The sequence below is a fragment of the Elephantulus edwardii genome, unplaced genomic scaffold (assembly GCF_000299155.1).
Source record: "Elephantulus edwardii isolate Elephantulus edwardi_28Jun2011 unplaced genomic scaffold, EleEdw1.0 scaffold00057, whole genome shotgun sequence".
Lineage (NCBI taxonomy): Eukaryota > Metazoa > Chordata > Mammalia > Macroscelidea > Macroscelididae > Elephantulus > Elephantulus edwardii.
In genome coordinates this window covers 13412844-13432315 of record NW_006399807.1, presented here as the reverse complement: position 1 = coordinate 13432315, position 19472 = coordinate 13412844, and the positions used below count along the sequence as shown (strand labels likewise).

The window sequence follows — 19472 nt, the reverse complement described above, 5'->3', positions numbered from 1 at the left end:
TGTAGTAGGTTTTGAGGCCAGGGAGTGCTGTGCCTTCCACTTCATTTTTGTTTTTCAGAAGTGCTTTGTTTATTTGGGATCTCTCTCTTCTCCAAATAACACTTTCACTTTTGATCTCCTTGAAAAATGAATTTGGTATTCTTATTTGTATTCAGTTTGATATTATTTATTGGGATTGCATTGAACATATAGATTGCTTTTGGTAGAAATATCATTTTCACTGTGTTGAGTCTTCCTGTACATGAACAGGTTATATTTTCCCATTTACTTAGGTCTTTTATTGTTTCTCACATAAGTATTCTGGAGGTTTTTTTGTACAGGTCTTTTGTGTCTCTAGGTAGGGTCATTCCCAAGTATCTCAATTTGAGACACTTGTAGAAGGTCAAGGAATATAGCCTTCAATATTAATTGTATCTCGATGTCAAGAAAACAAAGATTCTTACCACTGAACAAGATTGAAACTGTCAAAAACTTCATCTTACTTGGATCCACAGTTAACACGCTTGGTACTAGCAGTCAGAGAATCAAGAAACATTGCATTGGGAAAGTCTGCAGTTAGGAACTGCTCCAAATTATTAAGAAATAATGATGTCATTTTGATTACTAAGGTGCCTCACATTCATGCTGTGGTCCTTCCAGTCACTTAACAGGTGCATCTGTGAGCTGGACAAGGGATAATAGAAGAATTGATGCTGTTAAGTTGTGATGTTGGAAAAGAGCACTGAACATCCCATAGATTTCCAAAAGATCAAATAAATGTGTCTTGGAGAGAATGCAGCCAGAGTGCTTGTTGGAAGCAAGGATGATGAGGCTTCACTTCACATACTTCAGGCATGCTGATAGGAGGAGCTATTCCTTGGAGAGGGACATACTTGGAAGGGTGGAGAGTAGTGAAGAAGAGGAAGATTCTCAGCCAGGTGCATTGACACAATGACTGCTGCAATGGGCTTTAGTGTGTCAGGAAGTGTGAGAATGGCACAGGATAGGACAGAGTTCACTGGGTTGCTATGAGTCATACTCAGTTCAATAGCACCTACCAACAACAAATTGTAAATTATATTACTTTCTTGGTCTCCTTCTTTGAGTTTTCCCTGTTATTGTAGACTAAACCCACTGACTTTTGGGTACTGATCTTATATCCTGCCACCCTACTAACTTGGTCTGCTAGCTCTTATAGGTTTTTGTTGTTGTTGAGTTCTTGGGGGTTTTGTGTACACTATCATCATCTGCATATAATGACAGTTTAACCATCTCTTTGCCAATCTGCTTGCCTTTTTTTTTTATCTTGTCATATTGCTCTAGCAAGTACCTCAAATACAGCTTTGCATATATACTTTTCACACTGTTGAGGAAATTCCTTTCTATTTCTGTTTTTCTGAGTGTCTTAATCAGGAAGAGGTATTGGATTTTGTCAGATGCCTTTTCTGCATCAATTGCTAGGATCATAATGTGGTGAATTACATTGATGGTTTTTCTTATGTATCCTTATGTACCTGTTATTAATCCTACTTGATCTTGATGAATTAAATGTTTTTAATTATTATTAAATTTTATTAGTTTTAGTGAACATTTACAGAGATTTGGGGTTTTCATTCATTCATTGTTGCACTGTTTTCTCTACCCTCCTCCCCAGTTCGTTCTTCTTCCCCGCTCCCGAATGTCTGTTTTAATTGTCCCGTTGCCACAGTGCTTGTCAAAGCCAGTTCTGATTAATCTCCTTTGTCAGTGTGTCCTTTGCCATTCCCTATCACTCCTCCCTGAGAGAGACTTCACCCTGAGTCATAAGGAAAAGGGGATGGCATATTCTCTTAGCTACTTCCTGCTGAAAAGGGATGCTGTGGATTTCAGGGTGAAGATCTTCTCTCACTACTCTAAAGGGCCCCTTTGGCAGTACGAAACACATAGACTATTATGGAGATTGATTTTGGAATTTAGATGCACTGTTATCAATTGTGCTTAGCCATACATGTTCATATCCTTTAAGGTGTATCATGGAAGTGTTGCAGCCTAGAAGACACAAATTTAACTAACAAGTTAAAAGTACATGAGTCAAAAATTAAAAAGCAATAATATTCTGAGTAGAGGCATATGTCACCTTATTCACTTTAGGGAGCTCTGGTGATGTAGTCTGTAGAGATGCTCTGTTAGCCCAAGAGCTGCATGTCTCTGGTAGTTCAAATCCACCAGCTGTTGTGTAGGAGAAAGATGGGCAGTCTTTTCCTGTTGAGATCAGTCTTCTCCTCTTGGGACTTACAGCTTTAAAAACCCAATGGAGAGTCACTATGAGAAAGAACCAACTTGAATTTAGTTTTAGTGTACATTTACTCATTCCTGGGATGAAGGTAGAGATGTCAGTATTAATTAGTCTCTTTCCACAAGAATATGGTTTTAAGAACAAGGCAAGGACTTTAACTATCTTAATCAAGGTTTTATCCATAATGCCTGGCATAGGATAGAGTGTCTATAGATGGTTGATTTAGTAAGTAAATGGTGAAGGTCACCACCCGTTTTCAAAAACACCAATGTCTTAATCATTTCCCTGTGCTTTATTTTATAATTTTCAGTGTTAACTTTATTTTTTATATTTTCTTAGGTTTTTATTTATCTTTATTTCATTACCATTTCAAATTTCAAACTTAATACTAAATACATAATCAAAAGACTTTATATATAAATGTACGTGTGTATACCTACAGAGATAAAGCAGTTTTGAAACTAAGATTAAATATTATATTCTAAAGTTGTTTTATAGCTTACTTCATTTTCTTTCTTTTGAGGTTCCTGAAAGGCTTATATTATAGCATTATTGATAGGAAATTATGCTAAATTTAAAATGTTTAATAATCTAAATAAGATAATAATTGGTCTTTGAATTGTTATATTTTAGACAATGAAGGTACTTAGCTTTGTAATTAAGAAATTTTACTATAGCATATACTACCACATTGCTAAAGTATTCTCTCTTGCTAACTTAGTGTTTGAAATTATAATATATTCAGAGATTTTTAATGGAGAAAACTAAGTAGAAATATTCACAGAGGTCAGAAATTTTAGTTATAGTCAGTGTTATTGGTGACTTGCTATAAATACTTTTTCTTCTGACTGTGTTGTGTTCTGTACTTAAAACATCAGGGAGAATTTGTTTTAAGAATATTTAAGGTAATATCACCAGAGCACTTTCTTCAAAGTTACATAGGAAATGGTGACATAATAAGAAAATTATAAACATTTGTATTTTTAAGGAGTAAAAGTTTTGTAGTAATGCCTCAAATTCTACTACACACTTTCATAAAATATTTTCTTGATCTTGGTTTTGTCTTGTTATCAGATCTTAATCAGTGGCCTTGCTATTTCCAAAGATTCCCTCGTCTTTTACCTAGAAACGTCTTTGTGATAACAGATTATGTTTACAAAGTATAAAATGGAAATATCGTCAAGGTACATATATGTAGTATTGTCATCACGTACGTAAAACATTATTCAGTTATCTTTTTAAGTGACAGTCATTTCGATGGAACTTGGAAATACAAGTACCCTCTCATGTCAGTTCTGTTTTATAACAGTGGTATTAGGCAGTATTTGTCCTTTTGTGACTGAGATATTTCACTCAGCAAAATGTCCTCCAGGGTCACCGTTTTGTATATTATTTCATGAGTTCCTTGTTTTTCAGTGCTGCATAGTTTTCCATTGTGTGAATATACCACAGCTTTTCTATTCATTTGTTTGTTGAGGGGCACTTGGGTTGTTTCCATCTCTTTGCTTTTGTGAACAATGCAGCAATAAGCATGGGTGTACATTTATTTGTTTGGGTGGCCGTTCTGATTTCTTTAGAATATATTTCCAGAAGTCGAATTGCTGGGTCAAATGGTATTTCTATTTCCAACATTTTGAAAAAGTGCTATACTGCCTTCCACAATTGTTGCACTATTTTACAGTCCCACCAGCAGTGAATACGGGTTCCAGTTTCTCCACAACCTCATCAGCATTTGTTGTTTGCTACTCTGTTGAATTTTGCTATTCTGACTGGGGTGAGATGATATCTCATAGTTGTTTTGATTTGCATCTCTCTTAGAGCTAGGGCTTTTGAACACTTTTTCATGTGTTTGTTTGCCATCTGAATGTTTACTTTGGTAAAGTGTGTTTGTTATTCCTTAATGTAGCTTTGATGATTATATAAGCATCATAGTATTCATCAGGCTTAGGAATGGATATTAATCCTTTTTAATACTGTTAGAGTGTATTTATTTTAATATAGCCTCAGAACCTGAGCATCAGTAGTATTCTATTTGTACCTGCCGACTTTGATGTTATCTCTGAACATTGATTAAAAGTGTCTGTGTGTGTGTAAAGTTCCAGTAGCAAATCTCAAAAATTATTTCCATATTTTTCTTAATATTATTCATATATATTTAAGAATGCTACTTGCAGTGTTGTTATTCACTAACTTGCTTTTGTTACAAAAGCATAGATTTTCAGTATTTTCTTACAGAAAAGACGCAATTTAATATATTGAAGACTTTTAAGAAAAAGTAAATAGATTTATAGATTTAAGTTTATAGTATTTTAAGCTAAGCAGGGCAGTACTCAACAGTGGCAATATTATTGAAATAGAACTTCTTAAATTATGTAAGCTATTTAATAAAACACGTACTTAATGGTCTGGTAATTTACTTGAGTTCAGTTGCTTCATTATAATAATAAACAGTTTGGAAAGATTAGCTCAAACAAGGAGCTTGTTGCGGCTTTCTAATAAAGATAGTTCTTATTTAGAAACACATTAACTTCCTACAATATGTAATTTTAATGCTTATGAGATTTATAAAGTACTTTTGTACCAAGACATTTGCTATAAATGCTGATTTCTTGTGTCCCCCACTGCATCTCATGGACAGAAAGATTTACTAAGTCATAAAGTGACCTTTCTTATTACATAAAATGAATTGGAAGATGGCTAGATAGATAAATCAATGGAACCAGTAGTCGTTGAACTCCTTATAAAACTGTTATTACAGCTATTCATAAATTCTTGTAAATAGAATTTTCATTAGAAGAATTAGATAACAAAGAATTTGTGAAAATGCACCTGGATTTCCCATTTAAAAAGAAAAGGTAATAAACTCCCATTTATTATTCTATGAAAATACAGGAGATAATAGAAGGTAAGGAGATTAATTATGGGGTATATCCTATAGATGTACCCATGTGAATCCTAGGCCAATATTTTAGTATGTATTAGAACTTCCAGGGAAGGGTTTAGATTTGCTGTTTGTAGGATTGCTAAAAAAGTACTAGTTGACTTGATACAACTAACAACAACAGCTAAACTCAGATATACTTCAGAAAAATAAGTATAACCATGAATAAAAATTACTTTCAAGTGCTTTTTGTCTCATTTTCTAGACTTTATACTTCCATTGTTTTTGTCATTGTTGTGTACCATCAAGTTGGAACCAACCCATAGCTGATCATCCAGTGGGTTTTCCTGAGGCAATTAATTGCATTGGAGGAGATTATCCATCCTTCTTCCCCAGAGCAGCTGATGGATTCAGACTGCATTCTTTCAACATTCCAGCACAGGTTCTTGCCACTGGGCCACCAGAGCTCCCTTTATACTTCTGTTGTTGTTGTTGTTGTGTACCATAGAGTCAGAATCAACCCATAGTTGATCCTCAGATAGGTTTTCAGAGGCAGTTAATCACAAAGGAGGAGACTGCCCATCCTTCTCCTGTGGGGCAGCTGGTAGATTCAAACTGCATGCCTTAGTGATTACAGCACAGCTTCTTGCCAATTCTATTAGTCAGGTTTGTTATTGGTGTACATAAAAGGTGTGTATATGTGTTGGCTTACGTAAAAACTAGAAGTTTTTAATTGACTAGTAAGCAAGAACATAAGTTCCTGACTTAATCTTTTTTCTCTGCTCACAAGTCCATATTTGATCTCAAGTAGAATAACATTTTTATATGTAATTTTTCTGCTTCTTTTCCCCCTTATATACCATTTTTAGAATGATTTTAACTTTTACTAATCTATAGGCAAGCTCTGGTGGCCTATTGGCAAGAAGCTGCACTGCAATCCCAGAAGTACGCAGTTCAAATCCACGAGATGCTCTGCTGGAGAAGGAGGGACGATCTCCTCCTATACCAGTCAGATCTGATTTAACGGTACATGCACAAAAAAAAATAATAATAAAATAAAAATAAAAAAACAAATTATATCTATGCTTGATAGATCCCACTTTTTCAGAAATTCTTTTCATTTCAGGTTTTTTCAGTCAAAACAAAGCATTTTCATATTGGCCTGTACAAAATTAAAAGGCAATATAATCTTTAAAAGAAATCCAGATCTGTTTGGATACTATTTCAGTGACTAATTTAGAGCCTCTCAGATGGGAAAGGATGGAAGGAGACTTCTGTGAACATGGTTAGGCAAGTAAATTTTTTAATTGCAGTGGTAACTTTTAAATTACATCTTTTCAGATTGATAAAGGCTATCCCATAACGTTGTATTTTTATGGGTATTTAAATTTCATGCTGAGCTCTCCTTTAAGGTAGTAAATAAACAGGAATTCTCAAAAATCTAAAAGAGGTTTTTTTTTAAAAAGAGTGTTGTGAGTGTTAAAAGCCTGTATAAATATTGTATTTTAATTTGTCACTTACATACATTATAGAGAAAAGCAAAAACATTTACAGGTTCTTACAATTATATCTTGCCTTTCCTCCCCCGATACTGTGGGACAAGAAGGTCTGTTTGCCATCAGTAAGTGAGCACTACAGTCATTTTAAATTCAGTCAGTTTGTAGCCACTTTTGTTCTGCATACTTGAAATGACTAGTATAGATGTACCTGTATTCTAGTTTAGATTTCTGCCTAAAACCCACATAAAATAATTTCAAAAATACATAGTACATATTAATCTCTCTGAAGAATTCTACTCATAGTTGCCCAGTTTTGCTTATAAGTTCCAGGTTGTCAAGTTGGAACAACCCCAAAGACCATGTGAACATCAGAAAGTGAAAATACTGCACCCTAAACATTTCCATGATCTATGCCCTTTTCTAAGAGAAGCCACAACTGTAAACCTGAATCTAGGAATGTGTGCAGTGTGGAAACTGATGACTTGTGTCAGATAACGAAAAATCTTATCCTTGATTTACTTCTTCCAAAATAAACACATTGAATAGAAAATAAGATTAAAAAAATCATGTAAAGAGATGGTCTTAGTATTTTTTCATCTATGAAGGTGTACTATCGTTTGTGTTAATTATGTCACAATCTGAGAGGTTTTGATTGAATAACCTTGCTAAACAAGCAGTCCAGTTTCACTATGGTGAAAGGAAGGTATGATTGGCTATGGCATTATTTTAGTGAAACAACAATTAGTATGCCTATGTGTAGGTATAAATCTCTATGAATTATGTAAGAGCCCTGTAAAACAAACAGAAAGCATGTGTAAGAAACATGTCAAGTATAATAGAGTATCTTTTCACTTTCTAGATTATATGGCATGAACCAGAATTTCCTAAGCATTTTTTAGGGAAGACTCCAACATGATTTTCATACATCAATTACAATAACAACATCAAATATATGCAGTAGGAGTAACTACTATTCTTGGTAGAGACTTAGAATAAAGACATAGAGATGTTAAAATAGAATGGTATTCTTATTTTACATGGAGGAAAGTTATGCCAAAGAAAGGTACAGGTGTACACTGAGATATGTTTTCTCAGTAAAGACAGAAATCACATCCAGATCTTACGGTTTTGAGATTATTGTAGCCCATCAGCTTTAGTAAAATTCTAGCATTCTGATAATTTCATGTGTTATTTTGCTAAATTTAATAAACATAATAAATTTTAAGTTCTTAAGTTTTAAGAAAACTGTCCTTGTATGTTACTGATTTCAGAAAGAGACAATGGTATTTCTTTATGCTGCTTTGAAATAATAATTTTAATTTAAAATATGGTAATAGAGTCCATGTCAGAAAAATAATTGTTAGAATCATATACTTTTTTCACATTGCCATTTATTTATAGTGAATTTGTTTCAGTACAGTCTTTGCCCAAAGGGTACTTAGCCTTGTTCTGTGAAGATAATAATGAAATACCTTGTTTCAGCAGCAGCAGATTTATAATCTAGTCGATCAAAATTACTTAAATCATTTAATCCTTATCTTGACATCCTAAAATTTGCCTTAGACATAATTAGGAAATGAATTTACTTTTTAAAATAAATCCAATTATGTAGCAGTCAAACTTATTATCAAATACCAAGAAAGTTTATGAATTTAAGTGTAGAGATTTCTTTTAGTGCCTGTTCTTCAAGTACTAAATGTAATGTCAGAGTATTACACACTATTCTAAGACTCTGAATGCTCTATTGTTATTGTTGTTGTTAGGTGCTGTCAAGTCATAGATGACTCGGCGACCCTATGAATTAAAGACCTGACCACTTGTATAATTTTCATCATTTTTCCACGTTCATTGAGTTTCTAGAGGCAAGCTATTTTGAAAGTAGATGCCATTCCTGCTTCCAAAAGTGCTGTAGTGAATATTAAATATGTATCTAACCTTTATTAATTATTAAAATTCTTGAATTTATAAGCAAAAAAGTATTCTAATCCTATCCAACATAAATCTTTAAGAGTGTTTTTAATATTAAGTCACAAAAATACCTTTTACTGTAGTTATGAAATTAATTTAGGATCAAGATATCAAACTTTCACCCTTATCCATTTTAAAATAAATATTTTCATGCTTAAAATATGTGGTTTAGCCTTAAAAACATTGAGACAAATAAGTGAATTAGTAGACTTTGAGACATAAGTTAGAAACTTCGTATTACATTTTTTCTTTGGGTAACTATGTAAGATTTTAAGAAAAACATCAGCCTACCACTTAGGTTGTAAAAGAAAATTAGAAGTTTGAGAAGTATACCAAAATATTGCCAGACTATAGTATTTATTTAAGAGCTTTGAAGACATGAGTTTTAAGACAGAGACTTAACAGAAACTTTTTATTTAAGAGATACTGTTTATTAAAAATATATCAATAGGAGTAGCCCACTTGGTGGGTGGACTTACTGCCTCTTTAATTATTCATACATAATTTTTGTCAGATTTATAAAGAAAGATGGAGAATTCATGTGACCCATTTTCTATAGTACTCATGATCATTTTAGATTCACTTCCATCTCCTGAACTTGTTCATTTTCATAGCATTTTATTACTTTAAGATTCTGGTTGGCGCTTGAATTTCAGTACCTGAAGATCATTTTTCACATTCTAACTGAGCTAAAGAGTTTTTAGTACTAGCATTAACTTTTGAATTATGTTTGAGGTCTTGTATTTTACAGCATGTTTAGTTTCTTTTCATTTCTTATTAGTATTTTTCAATACTTAATAGTCTCCTTCCCCCACCTCGTACAGAACTTTCCTCTCTGTTCAACATCAGAAACATTTTCCTCTTTGGCATGTGCTTTCTAGATCCCCAAGCAGTATAAGCAAATTGGAAAGTTCAGCTGTCATTTTTGGAAGGTCATAGATCACACTAGCAGCCTGAGTAATCCAAGAGGTTTTAAGTATCATAGCATTTAGTTTAAAGTGAAATTTGCTCTGACAGGGCTGGCAGACCAATAGGAAAAAGAAATATTTGTGCTCGGAGAAGTGCATATGTAAAGACCAAGAGTATAACTGATGGCTGGAAGTGATTTCAGTCTAAAAAAACAAATCATTAAGAGAGTGCATAGGGGTAAAATACACAGTTCATATTTTAAAGAGTCTCAAAATGAACGAGCAACTAAGGTTAGCATTACATAGTAATTAGTTGTGGTGTTCAGGCTTTAACTCACTCAGTACCAGACAGTACACCATCCATTTTTCTCATGCCAGTGGAAAAACATTGCTTACTTACATGATATTCTCTACACTAAGCCTACAGTCATAATTTTTGGAACTTAAAAACCAAGGTATTATGACAAATTATATAAATGTTGAACCAGTAACAGACAAAAAGTTATCCAAAGAAGGTGCTAATGACTCAGTTTATTGACCCAGGGGTTATTTAAGCAACTCAGTAAGTTCCTTTAACATTTGGTGGTGTGAAATGAGGCATTGCTTGATGTTATAAGACTGCCAACTTCAAGAAGTCCTTACACAAACTTGAAGAAGTATAAGTTATTCAATGGTGGTTAATTTTATATAACATAATGAACGGAAATGCTTGCATGAAACACTGTGAATGAAAGATAGTGTGAAACACAGTGTATACAAATTTTATATTCAAACCATTATAAAATAAAAATAATAAAAAATAAAATAGAATTCTGAAGAAAAAAAAATAAATATAAGGATGACTAGACTGTATCTGGCTTACAATAAAAAGCCTGACTCTGTTATAAGGTTAAGCAAATGTTTACTTAAGTAATCTTTATCTGACAACTTCCACTAGTGCCTATTAATTTTTTTCCTGTTAATTGCAACAAATGAGGAAAAACAGAAGAAAAAGCTTTTATTTCTCAGATTACTTTTTTATTCATTGTTCTCGTCAATAAAGAAAATTTTGAGTAGCAGAAATACAAATTTATAAATTTATTCCTTGAATTCACAGAACTTGAAGCCAGATAGTAGGCTAAGCTAATAATTTAGACAAGCCCCCTACTCTATAAATATCTAGAAATGGTGGACAAAATGTAACATTGTAAATTCACAAGAGATAAAGAACACCTCAAGGTGGGGGTGGGGCAGAGAGAAGAAAATACCCACAGGATTTTTTAACTATATCCTTTTTATATGGTATAGGAAAGTGAAACTAATTGTAATTTCCCTGTGCAAAACCTACAGCTTTAAAGAGCTGATTTTTCTCATCAGTTGAAGAGAGAGAGGCGGTTTAATACACTAGCCCAGAAAAGTGGCCAAAACTTGCCTCAGGTAGGAGAGGATAGTCACCCATGAGTAAAACCACAAACTGACTGCATGCACGTGAGTGGGTTTAGAGTTTATTCTATACATCTAATTCAGGGAACCTCAAGTCAAGAAATTACCATTCAAATTGATTCAGGATGGTGAAACTGCCAGAGTCTTGATAACTTATAAACAAATACAGAACCACTCTGTAGAAATATTTCCACAGCCCCAAGACCAACAGACAAATAAGAAAACAAACAAACCTGGATTTGGATACAATGAAAAATTACAGAACACATGAATTACAGAACACTGTCGTGAAGGAGAATCATCAGCTGCATTAAGCAGAGTTGAGATACTCAAAGTCAGTATAAGTATTTTAATGGGACTGTGGCATTCAACTAATGCAAAGGAATAGAAAACAGAATGCAGAGACATAATATGAAAAGGTACTAACTACAGTTTCTCAACACAAAACCTGTAATTATTAAGGGAGACTGGAGATGGATTAAATGACAGAGTAGAAGATATAAGAAGTATAAATCAAATAATATTAGGAGAGTGATGAAATGGGATTTCTTATAGTCCTCAAAGTAAATTTGAAATGTTTAACACATGCTTCTGCCATCATTAATTCAAATCTGTTTTTATCTAATGTTATAACAGAGGGAACATTCATGGCCTAGAGGGTAAGGAGTTGTGCAGCCAACCCAAAGGCACATGTTTCAAAACCACCAGTTGCTTCAAGGCAGTTTACAGCCTCTGAAAACTGAGTAGATAATAAGCTGAGTCAATTGGTTCTGACTTAACAGCATACAACATAACTAAATTAAAAGGATCTATTTCCAGCATAGTATTTTTTTTTCTCCTCAGGACCAGTTGTTCTTGGTGTGTGCTGGGGGGAGAGGGTGTGTGTGTGTGTGTGTATTTATATATAAATAAATATTTAGTTAATGATTTAAATATTGTTATTGTTAGGTGCTGTTGAGTACGACTTAAAGTGACCCTGTGAACAAAAGATATGAGCCCTGTTCTATCCTGCACCATCCTCACACTTCCTGACACACAAGAGCCCATTGCATCAGTCACTATGTCAGTCCACCTGGTTAAGGGACTTCCTCTCCTTCACTGACCCTCCACTCTTCATGGCCCGGCATCATGTTCATCTCCAAGGAATAGCACCTCCTAGCAACATGCCCAAAGTGTAAGGTGAAGCCTCATCATTCTGGCCTCCAAAGAGCACTCCGGTTGCATGCTCTCCAAGACGTATCTGTTTGTTCTCTTGGTGGTCCATAGGATGTTCAGTGCTCTTCTCCAACACCACAGCTCAAAGGTGTTCTTTTTCTGTCATCCTTATTCACTGTCGAGCTCTCAGATGCATAGCAAGTGGTCATAATGACTATGGTCTGAATCAGATACACCTTAGTCCTCAAACTGACATCATTCATTTGGATTATTTTGATTTTTTAAATAGAACCTTTCACTCTTCATATGATTTTATTACTTATCCTTGATTTCTTTAAAAATAATTAGTTTTATTGCATTGAAAATAATTTCTTATGCCTTTTAGCCCATTAGTATTTTTCATCTTTTATATACATAATTACTAATTTTACTTTTATACTAAAAGTAAAATTAGTAATTATGTATATAAAAGACAAAACAATAAATGAACAATAATGGCAGTTAGGCAGCTCTGGTGATCTAGTGGTAAAAAGCTGCACTGTAATCCCAAAGACACCCAACTCAAAGCCACCAGCTGTTCTGCAGGAGAAGGATGAGCAGTCTCCTGCTATACAGTTAACTGCCTTTGAAAACCCACTGGAGGATCAGCTGCAGGCCTGACTTGATGGCAGACAACAACAATGATAGTTAAAGTTTATACTGATGAAACTTATTAAAAGTCTTCTCTTCTTTTGAATTTTGTTTTCTCAATTACACAGAAGTTGAGGTCCAAAGCAGTAATACCTTTGAGTAACTTAGCATGTATTTTTTTTACATTTAAATATATATAAACAAGATACTTTTGACAAGTTTAGAGAAAATTTTAGACACTACCCTTTAAATAGTACATTAATATGCATGAAAATAAAATTGTTCAGTGTCCAAGATAATCAGCATATTTTCTTTATAGACTATCATTTTCATATGCCAACATTCATAAAATATATCAATGAAAAAAAATTATTTTTTTGTTCTAAAATATTTCACATTTATAAAATTAAGACATTTATTATCTGAGAAATCAATTGAAACCATATTCTATCAATGTTAAATATGCTAGAAGTTTATAATCAGTAACTATTGCTTTTAAAAAATATTTATATGATATTTGGTGGTAAGACAAGCTCTCCATCTAGTGGATATTATATATATTGCAGACATTTAGATAGACTTTGAAGCAGTTTACAGCCGAAGATCAAGGACCACAGCCTTCAGTATGGATTACTACATCTCAGTATCAAAAAATGAAAGGCCTGGGCCAATAGCCAACATAATGATAGATGGAGAAAAGATTGAAATTGTCTATTATTTCATCTTATACAGGTGCACAATTAACACCCTTGGTACCAGCTTTCATGAAATCAAAAGTAGCACTGGAGAAATCTTCCTGTTTTTCCCACCCATATTATTTGTTTAGAATTTTTGTTTATTATTTGTTCATTCATGCACATTTTCCTTCTTCCCCCCACCCAATTTCCCTTGGAAAAATAATTGCCATACATATAGTTCCCAATCATCCAGTCCTTTTAGAATATCCTTCATTTCACTAATCCTAGTCCAGTATTCATCATCTATTCTTTTTCTGTGCTTCCTCTCCCTCCCATCTCAATCCTATTATTACAGCAATGGGCTTATGCAGTATTTGTCCCTTTGTGACTCAGCATAATGTCTTCAAAACTCATCCACATTGTCTAGTGTTTTACAAATTCTTTATTCTTCAATGCTATGTAGTATCCTATTGTGTGAATGTTCATAATTTCCCTATCCATTCAATTGGTGATGAGCACCTGGGCAGTTTCCATCTCTGCTATTCTGAATAATGTTGCCGTAAACATGATTGTGCATTTATCTGTTTGTGTCACAGCTCTAATTTCTTTGTGGTATAGTCCACATAGTGGGATAGCTAATTCAAATGGTAATTCTATTTCCAACTTTCTGAGGAAGCACCATACTGCCCTTGTACAATTTTCCATCCCTACCAGTGGTTTACAAGACATCCAATCTCTCCACATCTTCACCGGCATTCTTTTGCTGCCCTGTTTAACTTTTATATTACAGTTGGGGTGACATGAGATCTCATTGCTGTTCTGATTTGCATCTTTCCAATACCTAGCAGTTTCGAGCATTTTTTCCATGTGTTTGCTCACTTAACACTCCTATTTATATTTGATAGCATTTTAGCTTCCATTAATAGAGGGCTATAATATGATCTGAGTGTATTTTGTACCGGTTTCATACCATGTCATGTTGTTGTTGTTGTTGTTAAGTGCTGTTGAGTCGCAGGCGACTTCATAGCAACCCTATGAAGGAGAGTCCTCAACGCTGTGTGTCTCTCATCCTCTCTCCAGGTTCATAGGGTTTCCGGAGGCAAGCTATTACGGAAGTGGATGTCACTCTTCCTTCCAAACTGTGTCATAGATAGCATAATAATTTTGCTTTCTTGTTTTAAAATAAGCTCTGAAAAACATCCAAGTTATTTAGAAAGCACATGAGATAGTAGAGATTTTGGAGACCATATTATAAAGAGTGAATAAAAGAAAGTTGTGAAGCAGTCATGTCATATGAACCAGACTTCTTCCATAATTTGAGAATGTATTCTAGGACTGAAAAATGGAATTCAGGCCACTTTCAGAAATAACTTTCCAGAAGTTGACTTGTCCATAAATGGAATGAACTGCCTTGACCTTTTCACCCCTGGAAGTATTCAAACCGGAGCTGGGTAGACCTGCCAAGAATATTGTGCATTGATGTGTAGTCACAATTATTTCAAAAAAGGTTGTCAAGGCAAAGAATTCTGCTTTAATTTTCTCTCTCCGTGTCACCCTCCCTCCCCCCACTAATGTATACATTATTTGCTCTTTATTCATATTAATGACTTAGAAATGTCTTTGACAAAAAATTGTGTTGCTTTTACATCATTTTAATAAAATAATGATACTTTTCGCTTATGCAGCACTTTTCATCCAAGGATTTCAAAGTGCTTTACAAACATGCACTAATTAAGCCTCCCAAACAGCAGAGGTAGGTGGTTTTCTTCCCTTTCTCCAGGAGTGTCCACTCTGGCACAAAAATGTGCTAAGAGCCTGAGAATGCCTAGGAATCCTTACTGGCTGCCATTGCCTTGTATGTAGTGTGCTGCATGCAAGCACTTCGCTACATGTCAGGATTTCCCTTCATGGATCACCTCAAGGTTATAAATGCCATTGAGACTTTATTAGAAGCCTTATCAACATTCAAAATAATCTGATCTTCTTGAATGCAAAGTAGAGTTCTAAATTTGTTCACAAATAAATTCTAGATGTGTTTATATATATATATATATATATAAAATCTGACCTCTTTCTAGGTACCTAGAAGTAATTGTTCTTAGAAATAAAACCTAGTAAACTGATTTGTTGGCCTTACCTATCTTAGATATCTTTTTACAATAAGTGGTAATCCTTTTTATTTGGACTAGAATTTTGTATTTTCAAGAAGACATTAACTAAGTTTTAGTATTTTTGTAATTCAAAGAACCAAAAATACAAGGATAAAGTTTAAATGACACCACAAATTACCCTCTTACATTTTTTTTAAGGAATACAGTAATATCCTAGTTGAGACATACAGCTTTTCACTTTTGTTAAGGTTCACATACAGAGACACAGTACAGATATGGGATAAATTCTGATAAAAATAACGAAATATACAAATGCTTATATATAAAGCAGTGGCCATTTGGATTTCAGGATCCCTACCTGGGACTGTGATAGTGTTGATGTACATCCAGACTCATTGGATCAAGATAGCAACAATTTTTCCTGTGATTCCATTAGGACCTAACAATGCCGACCCAAAGGCCAAGCCTTTCTAGCAGTTCGAATCCACTGCTGGCTCCATGGGAGAAAGATGGGCAGTCTCCTCCTGTGTGATTTACAGCTTCAGAAACTCCTTGAAGAGTCAGTTTTGACTGAACAACCATGAGATTTAGATATCTTCTTCTATAAAAAGTTACATGGAGAATCTATATGCATTTATTTAAAGGAATATTTCTCTCAGGCTCTCTGGGTTTTTTAAAACAAACTATACATTAGCAAGGCTAGGACCTTACCCCAAAGGGGAAGAATAGATGTCCATGTATCTCAAAGGAATAACTATTTCCAGGTTTTAATATCCTGAAAAATACCATTTTCTTGCTATATTAATCAAAATGAGATATTGTGGCTAATGTGGAAAAGAAAGGTATTATTTTGTTTCACATTTACTTTTTTAAACTATATTAACTATATAGATATAGTTGATTTTTCATAATATCAAAGAACTTAGTACCTATTTCAGAGTGCCTTCCAGACTGGCCGTAATATTTCAGATACTCTTTTTTTGTTAAACAGCAAGTTCATCTGTGATACATAAAGGATAATTCCAGAAGTGTTCATTTTAGCAGCTGGTTTCAAACTTTCACCTTTGACCATTTTGACCATCTCCCCCTCCCCCCCCCACTAATATATATGGAAATTCAAAGACTTGAATCACGATCACACGTAAATCTCTGAGTGAACCTCTGGCTACATAAATAAATCTTTACTACAATAAAGACTAGTTGAGATCTGAGCCATATAGATACAGAAGCTCAGACATAATCAGTCTGCAAGGGTCTGTCTTGCCTTCACTGATGAGCGTGTGTTATTATTAACATGATTAGCATATTAAAACAACATCCATTTGTTCATTTATATTGAAATGTATAATTAATCAGGCAGATGGGATTATATCTAACCTTGTTTACTCTATTGGCAAGGAACTTGGGAAGAGATGATCAGATCTTTGCCTGTTGGTCATAGGAACTTTTAAAAATTCCTCAATTTGGATGTATGTATCTCAAACTCTAGTCCTCTTCCTTGTTTAGGAGAAGCCTAACAAAAAGCGCAGACCCTCCTGATGGTGTTAGAAGTCAGCATCTCCCCAGGGAATGTCTGAATTACCGTCATAGCCCCTGAGCAGCTACCTGTTTTCTGCCAATCTGGCAGACAGAGTCCCTTAGGATAATTTACATCTTTTAGCTAGAATTACGTTCATATTACTGTGAGGTCCTCTGAGAGTGGTTCTGTTTGAAGGCTTCTTTTGGATAGTTCAAGGATCCTTATTGGCATAATGTTTAAGTAATTGGCTGCTAAGCTGAAGGTCAGCAGTTCAAACCCATCCGCTGCTCCATGACCAAAAGAGATGGCAGTCTGTTTCTGTAAAGATTTCAGTCTTGAAAAATCCAATGAGGCTTTCTGTTCTGTCCAAATCACTTGAATAGGCAGTTTTTACAGATTCCTTCTCTAATCCACCAAATACTTCTGTTTCCAAGTTCTTGAAAGAGATCTCAATTTAGCCCCAGTTGTAGAATTGACAAAGAAGGACAAGATTAACTTGAGTTTGTAAGGCTGCTGCTGCTGCAGCTGTTCAGTCTACAACAGAGTGGCCTTACCCTCTCCAGTAAGGGGCCAGAGGCAGATTCTAAGTGGAAGGATAAGTAACAAAGGAGTTGTAATCCACAAGCTATAGAATAAGTTCTGGAATAATTAAAAGTTATTTACATACATGAGTATTTGATAGCTTTAACTAGCACTTGAGTAGAAAAAAAAATTCAACACCATCTTTACCTAACCGTTAAAACAATACAGATGTATCTTCACTCATAAATTTTCTAGACATTTTTAAAGGTACTTCTAGAATAATATTTCCTTACTATCTCATCATAACATTTACTCTGGAACAGAGAGAGGCTGCTTATTTCTCACTACTTCAAAATAAAATTCAGACTTAAAAATTTTAGCCTACTGTTTAAAATTACAGTCCATTTTTTTTTTCAAGATCACAAATGAAAACACTTTGATCTCAGAAATTTTGTTTCCCTTATTGGTAGATTCACAGAAACAGCATGCCCTAACTGTATTTTGTATATTTACAGATAGTCTTTCGTTTTATCTCTTTCCACACATAAACACACCACACAAATGATTTAAAACCTTAGCATTTTTATAGTTCCTTCCAAAGTGTACCAACTTAATCTCATTTTGAGTTGTGATAAGTTGGGGACAATATTATGTTAAGATTTTACTAGTAAAGAGAACAGTGCCTTTCCTTCCAGTGTAATATCAAATAATAAATCATTTAAATATATTTTTTCTCCCCCAGAGCTTACTTTTTTTTCCATTTAAATGGTTTTCTTTGATTAGAAATGAGCTCATTTGTATTCACTGCATGAGCTATGCATGAGCATGTTATGGTTGCCCTCTTTGCCTGGCAAGGTAAATATTTTATCATTTCGCTGAGTCTTGGGCAATTCTATTATCTCTAAGAAGTGCTTTGGAGAAGCATTTTTCTTTACAGCCCAAAGAATTTTAAAAAGTATAACATTTACAACTCTGATATCTTTAGACTCTTCATGTATTCCTACAATAAGATAAACCAGAATATAATGCTGTCTCAGTGTCATTTAAGGAAGGAGCCATGTACTATCTAAGATCTGCAAATGTAAGCTCTTCTTTAAGATTTTGGAGAAATCATTGTCTTTCTCTTTCAACCATAGGCTCAAGGTGTGATTCAGCCCTGGATGAGGATTTACTTCTGTAAATACTTGTTTAGCCCTATATGCATTCATATGAAAAAGGACAGTTTAAATTGGCACAACTAACTTTACTACAGTTTTAATGTTCTTATCTACCATTGTGTGACTTCATATTCTGCCATAAGAGCCATATAGAAATGATTTAAATGGAACTTGTCTGATCTGATTCTTTTGTCTTGAACAGCGCCATCTAATAGAGGTTTCCAACATCTTTATCACTCATTGTTAGAAGTAAATGTTTCATTAGACATTTTCTATGGCTATATTAACTTAAGAAAAGAAATAGTACAACAGCTAGGAAGAGAATCATGGATGTCTAAAGCTTTTATTCAACTTTCTTCATAAATGTATGATAAAAACTGAGTTGTAATGGCTTTTTCTCTTTTTAGCCTTGGAATGGATGGCTTTGGCCAGCCGGTTGGCATTCTTGGACGCCCTGCCACAGCGTATGGATTCCGCCCTGATGAACCTTATTACTACAGCTACGGATCACGATAAAGTCACCCCATTTCATGTGTACTCTCTGCCTACAAGAGATCTGTTTGGGTTGGGTTAACGTTGAACTTTGCCTAATAATGCATGTTGATATTATTGTGGGTCTGTGTTTCTTTTCTTTTTCCATGTTGTTAGCTTCAGATTGACTCCAATCCCTTCTGTCTTGTATTAAATGTGGTTGACGCTGATCTGCTCACTCAAACCACAACTTGATGCTAAATTACATTTCCCTTGAGACTGAAAAGTGAATGTTGAA

General features: G+C 34.3%; 1 protein-coding gene across 1 annotated transcript in view; it reads left to right on the top strand.

Annotated features, from left to right (window-relative positions):
• KIFAP3 (kinesin-associated protein 3) overlaps positions 1–19219 on the top strand; it is a 213303-nt gene extending 194084 nt beyond the window's left edge. The window contains exon 18 of the mRNA XM_006887460.1: positions 19111–19219. Within this exon, the coding sequence (XP_006887522.1) occupies positions 19111–19219 (109 nt within the window). The remainder of the gene's footprint in view (positions 1–19110) is intronic.
• Positions 19220–19472: the final 253 nt, after the last annotated feature.